This window comes from Tachyglossus aculeatus, chromosome 25, assembly GCF_015852505.1.
Source record: "Tachyglossus aculeatus isolate mTacAcu1 chromosome 25, mTacAcu1.pri, whole genome shotgun sequence".
NCBI lineage: Eukaryota > Metazoa > Chordata > Mammalia > Monotremata > Tachyglossidae > Tachyglossus > Tachyglossus aculeatus.
This window is the reverse complement of record NC_052090.1, coordinates 1,628,498-1,648,557: the sequence shown is the minus strand read 5'-3', so window position 1 is coordinate 1,648,557 and position 20,060 is coordinate 1,628,498. Positions and strand designations below refer to the sequence as shown.

Sequence of the window (20,060 nt, the reverse complement as noted above, 5' to 3'; positions counted from 1 at the left end):
CTCCTTCCCTTCTAGACCATAAGCTTGTTTTAGGCAGGGGATGTATCTGTTTACGGTTGTGTTGTACTCTCTCAGGTGCTTAGTATAGTGGTCTGATCATAGCGCTCAATAAGCATGATTGAATGAGTGAACCCATTCAGTTAATGGTGACTTGCCCAGGGTCAGAGAGCAAACAAGCGGCAGAGCCAGGATTATTCACAAATTCATTCATTCAGTTGTATTTATTAAGCGCTTACTGGATAGGTAACCACTGCAGATTTTTGAGGAGGGGAACCTTTAAGGATTTTTGAGGATTAGAGCCCAGGTCCTCTGACTCACAGACTCCATGCTCTGTGCAGTAGCTCATGCTGCTTTCTCGTGGTGGTTCTGTACCTTGACTGGTGCGCTAAACTAGTTCCCAGGAAAGACTGTTAAATGAAGTACCATGTCCCATGTAAAGGGCATTAATATTTCAAACAGCCAAGGTAAACTTTTTTTTAAATGGTAATTACCATTAATTTAAACTTTTTAAACTGGTATTTGTTAAGTACCTACTCAGTGCCAGTCATTGTACGTGCCAGGGTACGTACAAGGTTGGGCACAGTCTTTGTCTCTCATGAAACTCACAATCCTAATCACCATTTTACAGAGGTAACTGAGGCACAGAGAACTTAAATGACTTGCCTGAGGTCACACAGAAGGCTAGCGGCAGAGTCAGAATTAGAACCCAGGTTCTCTAACTCCTGGTCCTGTACTCTTTCCACTAAGCCATGCTGCTTCCCCAACTTTGCAGCATTATCTGCAAATGCGAGAACACTGTAATAATATCTTTAAAGAATCATTAGGGATATTACCCCTGTATTCTCCTATATATTCAGAGAAATTCACACTGAGCCCAGCGACCTATTAGAGAATAAGCTTCATCTTGGCTTGAAAGTTTCCATTAGGGTATAGAGCTTTATTTCGTTTTTCTCTTCTGAAAAGTGGTTGAATTTTGCTTTTATCCAAAAAGCACAATGTGAGGGGAATTGACTGCTTTTCTTTTTTGCATTTCCAATTTAGTACTGAAACTCGGTATTGCTTGTAATAAATGCATTCTAACAGGCTTAGTAAATTTGCAGTTTGTGACTTCACAAATTAAGTTCCTAAGATTGATCAGTCAATCATATTTATTAGGCTGACTGTGAACAGCACTGTGGTAAGTTCCTGGAAGAGTGTAGTATAACGGAGTAGGTAGGCAAGCTCCCTGCCTTCAAGGAGCTTACAGTCTAGAGTGATACCAAAATTGGGAGCAAACTGTGCAGATTCTGAGAGGTTTGAAACTTGGGAAATACAAGTGCCTTGGTCTTCAAAAGAGAGAGATGCAGCATTGCCTAATGGATAAAGCACAGGCATAGGATCAGAAGGACCTGGGTTCTAATTACCCTCCTCCATTTGTCTGTTGTGTGACCTTGAGCAGGTTGTGTAACTTCTCTGTGCCAGTTACTTCATCTGCAAAATGGGGATTAAGGCTGTGAGTCCCACATGGGACATGGACTATGTCCAGCCTGGTTAGCTTATATCTTTCCTAGCGCTTAGTAACAGTGCCTGGCACATAATATGTGCATAACAAATACCATAAAAAAAGTTTCTGCTTCTGCCTAGCTGGTGAGGGTGGAATTGAAATAATTATCCTTGCTTCATTTGGAAACATAATTCTGTTTCTAAATCACGTCTTTGACATATTCTCTCTCTCTCTCTCTCACTCTCTCCCACTTCTGGTCCATGTAGAGCCTATGTGGATGCCCGTGTTCAGCCAATTTATGGAGGGACCAACGAAATCATGAAGGAGCTGATTGCCAGAGAGATTGTGCGGGACAAGTAGGGTTTTTGGCCCATCTGGAATTTGGTCACCACCGATGGGTATTTAAATCTCTAGATTTGATGCAATCTGAAAGGAAAAGTTACTTACATGATTTGAATAGGGAAGCTAACCATCAGAGAAAAAGACGTGATTCAGGACAACTCAGTTGGAATCTTAATCCTAGGAATCTTAATCCTTCTTAATCGTAGGAATATAAATGAGTAAGATAAAATGATGATCCATTCTAAGATTCCAGAAGTGCTAATTATCTCTGAAGTGCTAAAAAGAATCTTTGATTAAATTTTTCATTTAAAAATCCTGAAATACTTAATTTTTGCTTATTTCCCAAAAGAGTTGCGGGTCTTTTTAGACTGACATCAACATCACCGATCATGGTAAGCTCACTTTAAATGCCGTAGGCCCCGTGACTAGGTCTCTGCAGCCAAACGAAAGCGGAAAATTAAAGTTGCCTTAACTTTTCATACACTTGCCACAGTTTTTCACTTTAGTTAGGGAGGCCTGGTCTGATCGCTGATTCTTATGTCAATGACATGCTTATTGGAAGAACATCCACTGGAAACTGTTTTCTTAACTTTGGTTTGCTTCATGTTTGCCAAAAGAGTGACTCACACATTGAGAATTCTCATTCCCAGTTTGAAAACTGAACCATTCATTTGATTTGTAAATAATTGACCTTGTTTCAGGGTACCCTTTCTTTGCATATGTTGGTGAACTATTGAATAAAGCATTTTCAAATGAAGGAAGAGTCCTTTTCTTTTTTACCTTTTAAAACCCAAATGTGGTGTCACTGCAAAACCGAGTGCAAACTGTTGAACGTTCTCATTATCTAAGAGCTCAGACCAAGAATTCAGCCCAGTATTCTTAGTCTCGCAAGAGAATGTTCAGAGGAGTCCTCGGAAGGTTATCCTGCTGGATACAGTAGTAATGATCTCTCCCTCTAAATTACTCTCCCCATCTTCAAAGCCTTATTGAAGGCACATCTCCAAGAGGCCATGAATTTAGCCTCAAGCCCCTGCTTGCTCTACTTGACTCTGTGGTTACTAATTGAGATTCGGTTGATTTGGGTCTTGATCTCTGCTGTGAAACACGTGAAAAATTTGTTCTAGAGGAACTTGGTATCTGGCCTTGTTTTTCCATGGGCACCAAGTGGTAGTGCCATGTACCCGGCTTGTCTTTTTCAAGATTTGCAACACTGTTACTCGTGACCTGCACTTTGGAAAGGGGGCTTTCGGCTCAATTAGAAAAGGAAAGTCTGCTTTCACAAGCATGGCCTAGTGGATAGAGCACGGACCTGGGTTCTAATCCCTGAGCCGTCACTTGTCTACTGTGTGGGACCTTGAGCTAGTCACTTCACTGCTTTAAGCCTCTGTTCCCTCATCTGTAAAATGGGGATTAAGACAGTGAACCCCACGAGGGACAGGGACTGTGTCCAACGTGATAAACTTGCATCTATCCCTGCGCTTAGTACAGTACCTGACACCTAGTAAGCACTCAAATACTATAAAAAAATACAGTTGACCTTGGAGAGATATGTTCTTCAATGCTATAACTACGTCAGAAGGCTTTGGGATTAGGGATCCAAGAAGAAGAGATGCAGCGTGGCTCAGTGGAAAGAACCTGGGCTTGGGAGTCTCTCAGAGGTCATGGGTTCTAATCCCGGCTCCACCACTTGTCAGCTGTGTGACTTTGGACAAGTCACTCACTGGACCTCAGTTACCTCATCTGTAAAATAGGGATTAAGACTGTGAGCCCCATGTGGGACAACCTGATTACCTTGTATCCTCCCCAGAGCTTAGAACAGTGCTTCGCACATGGTAAGCACCTAGCCAATGCCATCATTATTATTATTAAGAGCCCCCAAACTGGTTTGAATGCCTAACCAATGCCATCATTATTATTATTGAGACCCAAACTGGTTTGAATGCCCAGCATGGACACAAGCAGGGGGAGGCCGGCAGACTCCTAATGAAGACAGTTTCCGACTTTGGGTGTGTTGGGCCGGGGGCAGCCTGCCTTAGCCTGGTGAGAGACAAATTTCTGGAGTCATTCATTCAATCATATTTATTGAGCGCTTACTGTGCACGGGGCACTGTATTAAGCGCTTGGAAAGTAAAAGTCGGCAACATACAGAGATGGGCCCTACCCAACACAGTCTAGAAGGAGGAGACAGACAACAAAACAAAACAATAATAAAAATAATAATAATAGTAGTAGCATTAGAAGTGGAGAAGCAGCATGGCTCAGTGGAAAGAGCCCGGGCTTTGGAGTCAGAGGTCATGGGTTCAAATCCCGGCTCCACCAACTGTCAGCTGTGTGACTTTGGGCAAGTCACATAACTTCTCTGGGCCTCAGTTACCTCATCTATAAAATGGGGATTAAAACTGAGCCCTCGGTGGGACAACCTTATCATCTTGTAACCTCCCCAGCGCTTAGAACAGTGCTTTGCACATTGTAAGCGCTTAACAAATACCATTATTATTATTATTAAGTGCATGTTAAGCGCTTACTACATGCCCGGCAGTGTATTAGAGAAGCACCGTGGCTCAGTGGAAAGAGCACGGGCTGGGGAGTCAGAGGTCATGGGTTCGAATCCCGACTCTGCCACATGAGAAGCAGCGTGGCTCGGTGGAAAAATGCCCGGGCTTTGGATTCAGAGGTCATGGGTTCAAATCCCAGCTCTGCCAATTGTCAGCTGTGTGACTTTGGGCAAGTCGCTTAACTTCTCTGTGCCTCAGTGACCTCACCTGTAAAATGGGGACTAAGACTGTGAGCCCCACGTGGGACAACCTGATCACACTGTAACCTCCCCAGCGCTTAGAACAGTGCACATAGTAAGCGCTTAATAAATGCCATTGTTATTATTATGTCAGCTGTATGACCTTAGGCAAGTCACTTAAGTTGTCTGGGCCTCAGTTCCCTCGTCTGTAAAATGGGGATGAAGACTGTGAGCCCCACGTGGGACAACCTGATCACCTTGTATCAACCCCAGCGGTTAGAACAGCGCTTGGCACATAGTAGGCGTTTAACAAATACCAACATTATTATTATTATTGTTAGGCAGGCTCGGGGCCGAGCGCGAGCCAGCTAGGGGCGCCGCCCGCCCCCTCATTTGCATGTCCCTGCCCCTCCCGGACTGCTATTGGCCGTCCCCGCGCCGCCCGCCCCCTCATTTGCATGCTCCTGCCCCTCCCGGACTGCTATTGGCCGTCCCCGCGCCTCGCCCCGCCCCCTCCCGGCCCCGCCCCCCCAGTGGGATTCCATCCCTTGAAGGGAGGGCGTGCGGCTGTTAGACCGCGGGGCGGTGGCCTGGGGAGGAGCGGCTCCGGGACCAGAGCCGGGAGCGGCCCCACCCCCACCCCACCGGACCGGACCGGATCGGACTGGACTGGACCGGACCGGACCGGACGGCGGCGAGGCGAGTGCGGGCCGCCGGGGAGCGGGGCTGAGGGGGCCGGGGGAGCGAGCGAGCGAGCGAGAGGGAGGGACGGACGGAGGGAGGGACGGACGGAGGGAGGGCCCGACTGTTGGCCTCCCGCCCGCCCGCCCCAACCGCCAGAAACCTCCCGCCCGCTCCCGCGGTGGCGGCACGAGGTGCCTTAACTTGGTTCTAACGCCCTGGTCCCGCTCCGGCCGGAGAGCCAATGTGCAAATTTACCACAAAAACTCGTGGCTTTAGTGTAAAAAGGACCGGCCCGGGAGGCCGAGGACCTGGCTGCTCATCCCGCCCCTCCCACTTGTCTGCTCTGGGACCTTGGACAAGTCACTTGGCCTCTCTGGATCTCGGTTATCTCATCTGGAGAATGGAGGGGGGGGCGGGGTAGCCTAATCACGCCAACTTAAACCGTGTACAACCGAGTTATAATAATCATAACTACGGTTTTGGTCAAGCGCTTACTATGTGCCAACTTAAACCGAGTTCTAATAATCATAACTACGGTATTGGTCAAGCGCTTACTATGTGCCAACTTAAACCGAGTTATAATAATCAGAACTACGGTACTGGTCAAGCGCTTACTATGTGCCAACTTATACCATGTCCAACCGAGGTATAATAATCATAACTACGGTATTGGTCAAGGGCTTACCATGTGCCAACTTAAACCGTGTCCAACCGAGTTATATTAATCATAATTACGGTATTGGTCAAGCGCTTACCATGTGCCAACTTAAACCGTGTCCAACCGAGCAATAATAATCATAACTATGGTACTGGTCAAGTGCTTAATATGTGCCAACTTAAACCGGGTCCAACCGAGTTATAATAATCATAACTACGGTATTGGTCAAGGGCTTACCATGTGCCAACTTAACCCGGGTCCAACCGAGTTATATTAATCATAATTACGGTATTGGTCAAGCGCTTACTATGTGCCAACTTATACCGTGTCCAACTGAGTTACAATAATCATAACTACGATATTGGTCAAGCACTCACTATGTGCCAACTTAAACCGGGTCCAACCGAGTTATAATAATCATAACTATGGTCAAGCGCTTACTGTGTGCCAACTTAAACCATGTCCAACCGAGTTATAATAATCATAACTACGGTACTGGTCAAGCGCTTACGATGTGCCAACTTAAACCATGTCCAACCGAGTTATAATAATCATAACTACAGTACTGGTCAAGCGCTTACTATGTGCCAACTTAAACCGTGTCAAGCCGAGTTATAATAATCATAACTATGGTGTTGATCAAGCACTTACTATGTGCCAACTTAAACCGTGTCCAGCCGAGTTATAATAATCATAACTACGGTGTTGGTCAAGCACTTACTATGTGCCAACTTAAACCGGGTCCAACTGAGTTATAATAATCATAACTACTGTATTGGTCAAGCTCTTACTATGGGCCCAAGCACTGTTCCAAGCACTGGCGTAGATACGAGGTAATCAAGTGATCCCAAGTGGAGCTCACAGATCTTAACCCCCATTTCACAGATGAGGTAATTGAGGCCCAGTGAAGTGACTTGCCCGAGGTCACACAGCAGACCTGTGGCAGATCTGGGATTAAAACCCATGACCTCTGATGCCCAAGCCCAAGTTCTTGCCACTTACCGTGGCTCAGTGGAAAGAGCCCGGGCTTTGGAGTCAGAGGCCATGGGTTCGAATCCAGCTCCACCACATGTCTGCTGTGTGACTTTGGGCAAGTCGCTTAACTTCTCGGAGCCTCAGTTACCTCATCTGTCAAATGGGGATGAAGACTGTGAGCCCCACGTGGGACAACCTGATCACCTTCTATCCCCCCCAGCACTCAGAACAGTGCTTTGCACATAGTAAGTGCTTAACAAATGCCATCATTATTACTATTATTATTACTTAGGCCATGCTTTTATCTACCCTGGGGCTGAGCACAGAGTAAGTGCCCAAGTGTAACAAAAATAATAATAATAAAGCCTGGGAATTTAATTAAGGAGTTAATTAGTTTGATGAGACAAACCCCAGAGAAACAGCAGAGGGTCTGGCTTCCGTTTCAAAATAGTCCCGCCCCCCATAATTTTGTGGTTATTAAATTTATTTATTTTACTTGTACATATTTACTATTCTATTTATTTTATTTTGTTAATATGTTTTGCTTTGTTGTCTGTCTCCCCCTTCTAGACTGTGAGCCCGCTGTTGGGTAGGGACCGTCTCTGTGTGTGGCCAACTTGTACTTCCCAAGCGCTTAGTATAGTGCTCTGCACACAGTAAGTGCTCAATAAATACGACTGAATGAATGAAATTAATAACAGTACTGGTAGTTTTTAAGCACATGCTATGCACCAAGTGTTGGGATCGATAAAGGTCATCAAAAGGGTGGACACTGTCCCTTTTCCATATGGGGCTCAGAGTCTAAGGGAAAGCGAGAACTCGTATTAAGGCCCCTCAATTTGCCAGATGACCGAACAGAGTACAGAGAAGTTAAATGACTTGCCCAAGATCCCACAGCAGAAGAGAGACAAACCAGGGTGAGAACTCGGCTGCCCTGACTCCCGGGCCTGTGCTCTTTCCACTAGGCCACAGTCCTTCCTAATTTTTTTGTGGTAGTTTAGTGCTTACTCTGTGCCGGGCACTATACTAAGCACTAGGTAGCTACTAGCTAATCAGGATGAACACAGTCCGTGTCCCATCTGGAGCTTAATTCCCGTTTTACAGATGAGGGAATTGAGGCACAGAGAAGCTAAGTGACTAGTCCAAGGTCACAGAGCAGAAAAGCGGCAAAGCCGGAATTAGAACCTAGATACTTCTAACTCCCCAGCCTGTGTTCTAACCACTAGACTTCACGGCCTCTCCGTTGTTAAGTGGAGGCTGCTGGCAGTTCATGGGCCTGGGAATCAGAGGACCTGGATTCTAATCCCAGCTCTGCCACTTGTCCGCTGTGTGACCTTGGACAGATCTCTTCACTTCTCTGTGCCTCAGTTCCCTCATCTGTAAAATGGGGAAGAAGACTGTGAGCTCCATGTAGGACATGGACTGCATCCAACCTGATTAGCTTGTACCTACCCCAGCGCTTAGAATAGTAACTGGCACATAATAAGTGCTTAACAAATACCATCAACCGCAACCAACAGCGATAGTAGAAGGTAGACCAAATAAACAAAGCGGTGTGTGTTTCACAGCTTCATTTCTCCTTTCCCTCCCGTGAACTATACCACATTATATAGCCTATATATCTATCGAATGATCAAGAAGCATTTTGGCCTAGTGGAAAGAGTAGGGGACTGGGAGTTAGAGGACCTGAGATGTAATCCCAGCCCTGCCACTTTTCTGCTTTGTGACCTTGGGGAAGTCACTTAACTTCTCTGTGCCTCAATTACCCCATCTGTAAAGTGAGGATTAAGCTTGTGAGCCCTATCTGGGTCAGGGACCGTTTCTAACCCCGTTACCTTCTAACTACCCCAGTGCTTAGAGCAGTGCTTGGCACATAGTAAGTGCTTAACAAATATTTACGAGCTTTTTTTTAAAAAAAAATTCATCTTTTCTCAGGAGCAGAGACAGCAGTCTGAACAATCAGACGGAAGGAAGTTTTCCAAAATGGCTGGCTTCCAACATATTTTGCAAAACATTCCCCAAAATTATTTGGTGTTTGTGAGACAGACACTTAGTAACAAAACATATACAAATCAGTGTGTCAAAGCCCGTATGGTAAATATTGGCTTCACAACTGTTCCATTATATCTAGGCAACAGAAGGAAAGCAAAAGTTTTGCCAAATATTCTCGGTTGACAATGGGAGCAGACTTTTTAATACTAAATCCAATGACGCTTCCAGCTGTTCAGGCTTCTTAAAAATCCAGATTAAAGATCAGATCGAAACAAGCAGAAGTCTATTTGAGATGTAGACACAAAATAAGCCTTGACAACGATGCATCTGAATATAAGGGCTGTTCCCTGGGTACAGTTGCAGGCGGGGATTTAGAATTCAGAGTTAGAGAGATTATAACATGTCTTATTTTCCTAACTTAATTTTCCTTGGCTTGTAATGGGATTCAGTTTTTTGACTCTGCACCTCATCTGAAAAAATGTTACTCAGATTTTGGGGGTGACATTGTTCCCTGAAGAAGTTTATCATTTTTATCGGGATGAAACCTCCCAGGAAAATGAGGTCAACTAAGTGTAACTTTCTCAGAAAGAGTGCTGGTGCAATTTTCTAGAATAACCTGTGATGTCTTAATTCCAGCTAGTCTTAGAAGAAGTTCAGCAGCTGGGCTGGCTCTGCCTTCCCCAGAAACTATCATGTTGCTTTAATCCCTTCCTCTCTCACCTCCCCACCCCACTTTACCTTTCCCTCCCCTTACCACTGCGGTTTTAAAAATGTTTCCCTGTTCTCCCCCTCATCCAGGGTCTCCCCCCACAGTCTCCCCTCCTCCACCAGAGACTGGTACTTCTTTGAACATTTTCTTAATTTTATTTTTTTCAAAATTCACATCCTTGCCAAGGCCCATCCCTCTTCCGGTTTACAGGCCCCAGGACCACCAGAGCTGGGGGGAGCCTGGCTGGGATGGCGGAAGGGGAGGCCTGTAGCCTTAGCCTGCCTCTCTAGAAGGGACAGTGCCTAGATTATGATGAGTGCTCCGCAAATTATAGTAACCGCCATCTACTGCCCCCCAGGTCCCACCTGCAACTTCTTGATCCTCCTATCACATTTCTTCTTCCTTTCTCCATGCCCACATTGATCCTTGGGGACTTCAGTATCCATGTAGAAGTTCCTGCTGACCCTTCTGCTGACCGCATTCTATCGCTCCTCAGCTCCACTGACCTCCTGCTCTACCCCACTTTGCCCACTCACCAACTTGGACACACACTCGATCTCATCATCTCTAACCACTGTATAATCTTTACCCTCACCAACTCTGAATTTCCTCTCTCTAACCATAACCTCCTCACTTGCCTTCTCTCCCACATACCTCCTCCCCATAAATCCCTACTATTCCCCCACAGAGACATCCGATCTTTTGACCTCATCCACTTTTCTCAACTCATCGTGCCCCACTTAGCGCTCTCAACACCACCCTCTCTACTCTCCCCCGCCCCACACACACTATAAACCCAGCGTAGTCAGGGATTGTCTCTCTTTATTGCTGAATTGTACCTTCCAAGTGCTTAGTACTGTGCTCTGCACACAGTAAGCGCTCAGTAAATACGATTTGAGTGAATGGGTGAATGAATACTGAACTCATTTGCTTCGTTTTCCTTCATCGATCTTGTGCCACTAACACATAGCCCTTGATCACCTGCACAGTCCTCTTCCTTCGCTGTTGCGCATGAGCCACAGAGTGCTGCTGGCGGAAATCTAGATATCAGGCTGACTTTGTCCACTTCAAATTTATCCTTGCATTCTTTAACTCTGCCCTCTCCCTCTGCCCCGCAAAATTATTTTCCCATCCTTATTGACACCCAGGCCCATTACCTTCATCAGTTGTTCCAGGCATTTAACTCCCTCATCAGGTCCCCCATCTCCCCTGTGTCCCGCTTCCCTTGCCCCCAGTGACCTAGCCACCTACTTTATTAAGAAAGTCAACATTACAAGATGTGTTCTCCCTTAAAATTTCCCCTGCCCCTCCTGAGTCCCTTCCTCCTTCCACCCCCTCTTCAACTGTCCCATCCTTCTCCTCAATATCTGTAGAGGAGATCTCCTGCCTCCTCTCAAAATCCACCCCCTCCACCTGCGCATTGGACCCCATTCCTTCACACCTTATCAAAACCCTTGCCCCCCTCTCTATTAGCCATCTTCAACCGTTTGCTCTCCAAAGGCTTCTTCCCCACTGCTTTCAAACATGTCCACGTCTCCCCTAAGCTAAAAAAAACCCTCCCTTGACCCCACAGCTCCCTCCAGTTATCGCCCCATCTCCCGCCTACCATTCCTCTCTAAACTCTTTGAGCGAGTTGTCTACACCCACTCTCCCAAATTCTCCTCCTCCAATTCTGTCCTTGACCCCCTCCAATCTGGTGTCCGTCCCCTTCAGCCACAGAAACTGCCCTCTAAAAGGTCATCAATGATCTCCTTGCCAAATCCAATGGCATCTACTCCATCCTAATCCTACTCAACCTCTCAGCTGCCTTTGACACTTTCGACCACCTCCTGGAAATATTAGCTAACCTTGGCTTCACTGATGCTGTCCTGATTCTCCCCTCTTATCTCTCTGGCCATTCATTCTCAGTCACCTTCATGGGCTCCTCCTCTGCCTCCCACCCCCAAACTATGGGTGTCCCTCAAGGTACAGTTCTGAGTCCCCTTCTTTTCTTCATCTACTCCCACTCCCTTGGAGAACTCATTCACTCCCATGGCTTCAACTACTACCTTGGTCTGTTTTTAACCCCTTTGCCCCCATTTTGCCTCCTTTTCAGCTTTTCCTTCATTCTCAGCTTTTCTTCTACATCTCCAGCCCTGATCTCTCTCCCTCTCTCCAGTCTTGCATTTCTTCCTGTCTTCAAGACATCTCTGCTTGGATGTCCTCCCATCACCTCAAGCTCAACAAGTCCAAAACAGAGCTCCTCATCTTCCCACCCAAACTATGTCCTCCCCCTGATTTTCCCATCACTGGAGATGGCATCCTTCCTGTCTCACAAACCGGTAACCTTGGCATTATCTTTGACTCCTCTCTCTCATTCAACCCACGTATTCAATCCATCACTAAATCCTGTCGGCCCCGCCTTCACAACGTCGTTAAAATCTGCCCTTTCTTCTCCGTCCAAACTGCTATCACGTTAATACAATCGCTTATCCTATCCCACCCGGATTACTGCATCAGCCTCTTTGCTGACCTCCCTCCTGTCTCTCCCTACTCCAGACTTCAAAGCACTCAATCACCCTGTACCTTTTTACCTCACCTCACTACTCGCCTACTACTAACCAGCCCTCATCCTTCGCTCCTCTAATGCTAACCTTCTCACTTTGCCTCAATCTCATCTATCTCACCACCTACCCCTCGCCCACATCCTGCCTCTGGCCTGGAGTGTCCTCCCTCCTCAAATCTGACAGAGTTACTCTCCCCCACTTCAAAACCTTATTGAAGACATGTCTCCTCCAAGAGACCTTCCCTGACTAAGCTCCCCTTTCCTCCTCTCTCACTGCATTCTGCATTGTTCTTCCCCCCTCCCAGACCCACAGAACTTATGTACAATTATGTATTTTAATTATAGTTATGTCTGTCTCCGCCCACTCTAGACTGTAAACTTGCTCTGAGAAGAGAATGTGTATATTGTTGTATTGTACTCTCCCAAGCACTTAGTACAGTGTTCTGCACACAGCACTCAATAAATATGAATGAATGAATGAAAATACAACATACACTTAGGAGGATGGTGAACCCTGGGGCAGAGGGAACCATCAGAGCAGGATCCAGGACTCCAGTGACTGGCTTTTTTCCCTTGGCCTGTTTTTAACCCCTCTGCCTCCATTTTGCCCCCCATTCAGCTTTTTCTTCATTCTCCTGTGCTTCCCTTTTTACAATATTGATGTTTTTATGAACGTGAGGTGTACCATTTGAAGGCAGCAATTTTTTTCATGTTTATCATCATCCTCGTCAATGGCATTGATTGAGCGCGTACTGTATGCAGAGAACTGTACTGAACCACTTGGGAGAATGCAGCAGAGTTGGTAGACACATTCCCTGCCCACAATGGGCTTACAGACTAGAGAGGAGACAGACATTAATAAGAATTAAAAATTAAAATATGCATTTAAAGCTAGGTATATAACTGTTGAGAATGCAGTTCCAAGTGCATAGACGACACAGATGAGAGAGGAACTGGGCCAGAGAGGGTTCAATCGGGGAAGGCCTCCTGGAGGAGGTGTGACCTTAATAAGGTTTTGAAGGTGGAGAGTGTGGTGGTTTGGCATATACAGAGGGGGAGGGAGTCCTAGGCTATAGGGAGGGTGTTGGAAAGGGGCGGGCAGTGAGAGAGATGAGTTTGGGCTCAGTAAACTGGAGCTAGAGGACCAAATTGTGTGGGCTGGGCTGTATTAGGAGATCAGTGAGGTAAGCTAGAAAGGGGCAAGCTCACTGAGTGCTTTCAATAATAATAATAATAATGATTGTATTTGTTAAGCACTTACTATGTGCTAAGCACTGTTCTAAGCGCTGGGGGGATACAAGGTAATCAGGTTGTCCTACATGGGGCTCACAGTCTTAACCCCCATTTTCCAGATGAGGCACAGAGAAGTGAAGTGACTTGCCCAAAGTCACACAGCTGACAAGGGGCAGAGCTGGGATTGGAACCCATGACCTCTGACTCCCAAGCCTGTGCTCTTTCCTCTGAGCTCCGCTGCTTTCAAGCCTGAAAGCCAGAGGAACTGGCTTCTGATTCCGACCCTGCCACTCACCTGCTCTGTGACCTTGGGCAAGTCACTTAACTTCTCCATGCCTCACTTTCTTCAACTGCAAAATGGTCTCCCCTCTACTTAGAATGTGAGCCTCTTGTGGGACAGAGACTGTATCTGGCCTGATTAACCTTTATCTACCTCAGCACTTAGAACCGTGCTGGCCATACAGTAGCCATCTATTTCACTGACTGCAACCCTGATGGGCTAATGACGTGTTTGGATAATGTGAAAAATCCTGGAGAAATACAGTTACAGTCAGAAGAAAGTCCCCTAACGTGGTTATTTATTTCGTTCATTGCAGAAGTCACCATGACCCCAGCCCTGAGAGAGTCAGCAACAAAGGCACGTGGTGTCCACTTATCTTCCTTGTCAACTAAAACCATGGAACCCAGTGCTCTGTTGAAAACCGCAAGTCCGAGAGCTGTTGAAGAGATGCCAAAGAAGGATTGCAGCTCGCAGATTAATTGCTCGGTATTTAGGTTTCCCACTCCTGAGCCCAGAGTCAATAATCATTTGGTGAATTTAAAGCCCTTTGGCTCTCTTCAGCCCTCAAATCAGTATCAGACCACCTTACTAATGAGTTCTCCTTCCTCTTTAAAAACCTACGACAACAATAGCGTGCAAAGGAAATTAGGGGAGCCCTACTGCAGTGGACTGAAAAATGGCACCGGCCCTCAGTTTAGAAGAATAGGTCACTCCCAGTCTGAGGAGTTGATCGACAAGGGGCCCAAATCAGATGTGCCAACAAGGTGCCATCGCGTGATTGAGGTGAAGAGGGCTTTGGTTTCAAATGCAACTAAAGTCAACAGTGGAGACAAAACACAGCCACGAAACTGTAAGTGGTGCCCAAGCAACGGGTTTCTAAGTAAGACTTCCAATGCCAAAATTCAAAGGAATATATTGCATTGTCCCCAAAAGAAAGTCTGGCCTGGACACCCAGACTCGATTATGAGCTCCCTTGCCACTAGGAAAGAGAAGGAGGTGAATGCTCGTTTAGTTCAGTGTGTAAAGAAACAGAAAGTTCTGCTCTCCCAGGCCCAGAGGACTCAGAAACACTTGCAGATGCTCCTGGCCAAGCATGTGGTTAAACACTGTGGTCAGCAATTGAGGTGTTGTGTGAAGCATCAGCTCCAGAAGCTGAAGGCCTCTGGAGAACCTTCCGGAGCCTGGGACCTCAGCTTTCCTGGTTGTACCGAGGTGAATTCAGCAGCCAGCCTATCTACCGTGGAGAATGGTTCTTGGAGAGACCCAAAAACCGGCTTTGCGAGAAGTGCTGCCTCTAAATTCCAGAGGTTTGTGCTCTCAGCTGCAGGACTGTTGTCCCACGTTGAGGAAAATCTGGACTCTGAGGCAACCGGCAGCAGCTCGGATGAAGAGTGGAATGAAAAGCCGGTTAATAAAAACGCGGCGGCGTAAGTCCCAAGTAATTGTTTGACTTGTTGCGGGGCCTGATATTTGAGGAATGAACAACTCTGGTGTTTTAATTCAGCAGTTTGATGATGGTAGTTACTGATTTTTTCCAAGATCGTACAGCTTTGCAGTGAAATGTTCATGTATGAATTTACACTTGAATTTGCACTTATCCAGGGAGCGAAAAATTGCCTATATGGTATTTTCATAATATATGACATAGCCATTCCGGACTAGAAAAACCGACTGGCCAGTGCGGCAGAGACACGAAGCCCTTTGGGATGGTTGCTGCCATCCCTCTTGTTTTAGGCCTCTTTGGACCCGAGCTGGAGGGTTGGGAATGGAAGCGTGGGTGACATCCCGTTGCTGGGGGTGATGGTGTCACTAGGTGACAAGCCCACCCAAGCCCCGGGACTTCGAAACCGAAGCACCACCACAGTCCAGGTCCCCTCCCCAAGGCTTTGATCTGAGAACGGGCCTGTCGTAGCCAGCCAAAGGCCAAGTTGAGTGAGGTCTGATGGGTTAAGAGGGGATGGGCAGAGAGGCAAGGAAAAGAGGCTAAGCCTGGTTAAAAGAGGATTTGTGTTTGGGGTGGGGGGGGTGGGGTACCCATTGAGCTTCACAATGCTTTCTGAATGGCCAAAAAACTATCGGCTGCTGAATGTTGAGGGCTGAAATATTTCTTGGAAGCATGTTTGGTATATTTCAGGATCTGAGACCAACACATTTTGAGGTTGGTCTTTTGGGGGTGGGGAGTGGGGATTTAGCATAATATTTTCTTCAGCAGTTTTACACTTCTGTGAGCATGATTTAGGATCATCTTAAAATACAACTGAACACAATAATCCCACTATACTTGTTGTGTATTGGCACTTAGTAGACCGCTCTGCACACAGTAAACACTAAGTCAGTAACACCAATTGATTGGTATTACTACGAGCTGGTTTTTTTCCTGAAAGGGTGAAGGAGTTTGTTTAGTCCATGTAGGTTCAGATTTGATCTTTATTTTTTTAAAAAGGTCAGAGCAGGAAAGCTGTTCTTGCAGGGGAATTTAAAATTTTATTCTAGAAACAACACGTCAGTGTTTAGCAACTTAATTTCAAGTCAGCACATTTTTGAACATAAGCGAAAGTGTCTTTACAGGTCTTATCTTCAGAACACTTTTTTGTGGGCCTAATATGAATAGACCTCCTCGGGGTATGCAAGACATTCAAAGCAGCAGCATGGCCAAGTGGATAGAGCACGGGCCTGGGAATCAGGAAGATCTGGATTCTAATCCCGACTCTCCCGCTTGTCTGCTGTGTGACGATGGGCCATTCATTTAACTTCTCTAGGCCTCAGTTTCCTCATCTGTTAAGTGAAGACTGACTGGGAGCCCCATATGGGACTGGGACTGTCTCCAACCTGACTTGCTTGTATACTAATAATAGTATTTGTTTAGCACTTACTATGTGCCAAGCACTGTTCTAAGTGCTGAGATCCACCCCAGTGCTTAGTACAGTGCCTGGCATATAGTAAGTGCTGTACAAATACCACAATTTTATTATTATCATAATAATAATAATTATTACTATTATTATCCCTGCTCTCAACAAATTTACAATTAATGAGGGAGATAAGGTAACAGAGGAAAAGATTACATCATGTGAATTCACAACTAATGGTTTTATTGTCATGGTGCATAGTTCTGAATTTTAGTATATTTAAATGGTTTGTTAAAATGATCTAGTTATACCACTGGGCAATAATTAACCATTAGTGTTTTGTGAGAGGCATATGCTTTACCCAGAGGAAAACCCTGAAATGGTCATGAGGTCTATAGGGAGCCTATGAGAGTGAACAGCAAGTGGTAATCTTGTACACACATGAGGAGAAGGAGGAAGGCATTGTTGGTCACACATCAGTTTTTACAGTCGGTCCCACGGGGGTAAAAAATTTCACCTGCACAACCAAGCAGGTGGTTGGTTATAATGTGTAACCAAGAGCAGCTATTTTTTACAACAAGATACTGATCTCCAGAAAGCAAACCAGAGATAGGAAAGCAAGAGATCACTTTTTACCTGCTCTTACCTACAAAGAAATTTCTGATTCAGGAATGTCAAAGCCCTAAATAATTAGGTAACATGAGAATTTGGGCATCAGTGTTCTCCAATACAATCCAAATAAAGAGAAGCAGAGCTGTCATTCAGTTCCAAGACCATAGTCATCGATATTACTGATACGGTGAGAATTTCTAGTCCATTTGCCCATTGCACCCAGAAAAATATAATAATAAACCTCCTTTGGCCATTCAGTGCTTAGTACAGTGCTCTGCACACAGTAAGTGCTCAATAAATGCGATTGATTGATTCAGGGTGAGCAAGGCTCAGAAATCAATGAATAAGGGGTAAAGTGTGTCTTGTGTCACTAGCAGGACACAGTCTTCTTGTATTGAACACTTAGTACAAACACTTATTCCCATGCTTTATGCAGAGTAAGTGCTCAATAAATACCATTGATTGATTGGAATTTATTGCACATTGTACTAATGAGCCGTCCACACTCCTTGTCCCCTTCCCTGTCCCTCCTCTCCTTCCTCCCCACCAAATGCATACCCAGAGGAATCATTTGTTCTATAAATTCGTTCAATTTATTAAGCACTTACTGTGTGCAGAGCACTGTACTAAGAGCTTGGGAAAGTACAGTACAACAATAAACAGTGACATTCCTTGCCCACAGCGAGCTCACGGTCTAGAGGGAGACATCAATACAAATAAATAAAATTACAGATATAAACATAAGTGCTGGATTGTGTGGGGGAAGAGCAAAGGGAGCAAGTCAGGGTGATGCAGAAGGGAGTGGGAGTTGGGGGAAAAGTGGGGCTTAGGCTGGGAAGGCCTCGTGGAGGAGATGTGCCTTCAATAAGGCTTTGAGGGCAGGAACAGTAATTGGCGGATTTGAGGTGGTAGGGTGTTCAAGGCCAGAGGCAGGATGTGGGCCAGGGGTGGTGGCAGGACAGGTGAGTTGGGTGCCCAGTGAGAAGGTTAGCACCAGAGGAGTGAAGCGTGCAGACTGGGTTGTAGAAGGAGAGAGTGAGGTGAGGTAGGAGGAGGCAAGGTGGTGGAGTGCTTTAAAGCCAATGGTGAGGAGTTTTTGTTGATACGGAGGTGGATAGGCAACCACTGGAGATTCTTGTGGGGGTGGGGGTGACATGTCCTGAACATTTTGCAGCGGAGTGAAGTATTGACTGGAGCGGAGAGAAGCAGGAGGTTGGAAGGTCAGCAAGGAGGCTGATGCAGTAATCTAGGCGGGGTAGAATCAGTGATTATAGTAACATGGTAGCAGTTTAGATGGAGAAGAAAAGGGCAGATTTTAGTGATGTTGTGAAGGTGGAACTGACAGGATATGGTGACGGATTGAAAATGTGGGTTAAATGAAAGTGAGTAGTCAAGGGTAACGCAAAGGGCTTGTGAGACGGGAATGATAATGGTGCCATCTACAGTAATGGGAAAGCCAGGGAGAGGACAGGGTATTGGTGGGAAGATAAGGAGCTCTGTTTTGGATGTGTTAAGTTTGAGGTGATGGGAGGGCATCCAAGTAGAGATGTCATGAAGGCAGGAGGAAATGTGAGACTGGAGAGATCAGGGGAGGAGATGTAGATCTGGGTATCTTCTGCATAGAGATGGTAGTTGAAGCCATAGGAGCAAATGAGTTCTCCAAGGGAGTGAGTGTAGATGGAAAATAGAGGGGGGGACCCAGAACTGAACCTCGAGGGACCCCCACAGTTGACGGGGGGAGGCAGAGGAGGAGCCCGTGAAGGAGGCTGAGAATGTATGGCCAGAAAGATAAGATGAGAACCAGGAGAGGACAGAGTCAGTGAAGGCAAATTTGGATAATGTTTCCAAGAGAAGGGGGTAGGCCACAGTTTCAAAGGCAGCTGAGAGGTTGAGGAGGATTAGGATGGAATAAAGGCCTTTGAATTTGGTAAGAAGGAGGTCATTGGTGACCTTTGAGAGGGCAGTTTCTGTGGAGCGAAGGGGATGGAAGCCAGATTGGAGGGGGTCAAGGAGAGGAATTTGAGACAGTGGGTGTAGACGACTAGCACAAGGAGTTTGGAGAGGAATGATAGGTGGGAAATGGGGCGATAACTGGAAGGAGGTTCTTTGTTTTTTAGGATAGGGAAGACGTGGGCATGTGTGATGGCAGTGGGGAAGAAGCCGTTGGAGAGTGAAGGTTGAAGATGGCTGTTAGGGAGGGAAGAAGGGAGGGGACAAGAGTTTTGATAAGGTGTGAAGGAAATAATTAATGATGGCATTTACTATGTTCAAAGCACTGTTCTAAGCCCTGGAGAGGTTACAAGGTGATCAGGTTGTCCCATGGGGGGTTCACAGTCTTAATCCCCATTTTACAGATGAGGGAACTGAGGCCCAGAGAAGTAAGTGACTTGCCCAAAGTCACACAGCTGACAATTGGTGGAGTCAGGATTTGAACCCATGACCTCTGACTCCAAAGCCTGGGCTCTTTCCACTGAGCCACACTGCTTCTCGTGGGGTCTGATGTGAATGTGGAAGGGGTGGCATTTGAGAGGAGGCAGGAGAACCGCATTAGAGATACCGCAGGATGAGAGAGTTGAAGTGGGGGCCAGAAAGGGGAAGGACAGAGGAGGGGCAGGGGTGATGTTAGGGAGTTCATACCTGATGGTGTTAATTTTGTTAATCAAGCAAATGGCCAGATCATTAGGAGCAAAGGATTGGCCGGGGTTGGGAAGAGGGACAGAGGGCCTGAGGAGGGAGTTAAATGTCTAGAGCAGCTAGTGTGGGCGATGGGCATGGGTATCATTAAAGGAAGAGAAATAGTTCTGCCGGGCAGAGGAGAGGGCAGAGTTAAAGCAAGAAAGGATAAACTTGAAGTGGACAAAGTCAGCTTGATATTTCGATTTCTACCAGTAGTGTTCTGCAGCTCGAGCACAGGAGCAAAGAAGTAAGATTGTGCAGGTGATCCAGGGCTGTGGGTTAGTGGCA

At 46.2% G+C, this 20,060-nt stretch overlaps 2 protein-coding genes across 5 annotated transcripts in view; both read left to right on the top strand.

The window, feature by feature from the left end:
* Positions 1-2,582, top strand: part of ACADL (acyl-CoA dehydrogenase long chain) — a 44,338-nt gene extending 41,756 nt beyond the window's left edge. The window contains exon 11 of the mRNA XM_038766434.1: positions 1,750-2,582. Coding sequence (XP_038622362.1) covers positions 1,750-1,843 — 94 coding nt within the window. The 3' untranslated portion in view covers positions 1,844-2,582. The remainder of the gene's footprint in view (positions 1-1,749) is intronic.
* A 2,642-nt stretch (positions 2,583-5,224) lies between these two features.
* KANSL1L (KAT8 regulatory NSL complex subunit 1 like) overlaps positions 5,225-20,060 on the top strand; it is a 99,931-nt gene continuing 85,095 nt past the window's right edge. For all 4 annotated transcript variants that reach the window (XR_005456235.1, XR_005456234.1, XM_038766420.1 and 1 more), the window contains exons 1-2: positions 5,225-5,258; positions 13,952-15,062. Coding sequence is in view for 2 of the 4 variants with exons in the window: in XM_038766420.1 (XP_038622348.1) it covers positions 13,960-15,062 (1,103 nt within the window). In the remaining 2 variants the exon portion in view is untranslated. The remainder of the gene's footprint in view (positions 5,259-13,951; positions 15,063-20,060) is intronic.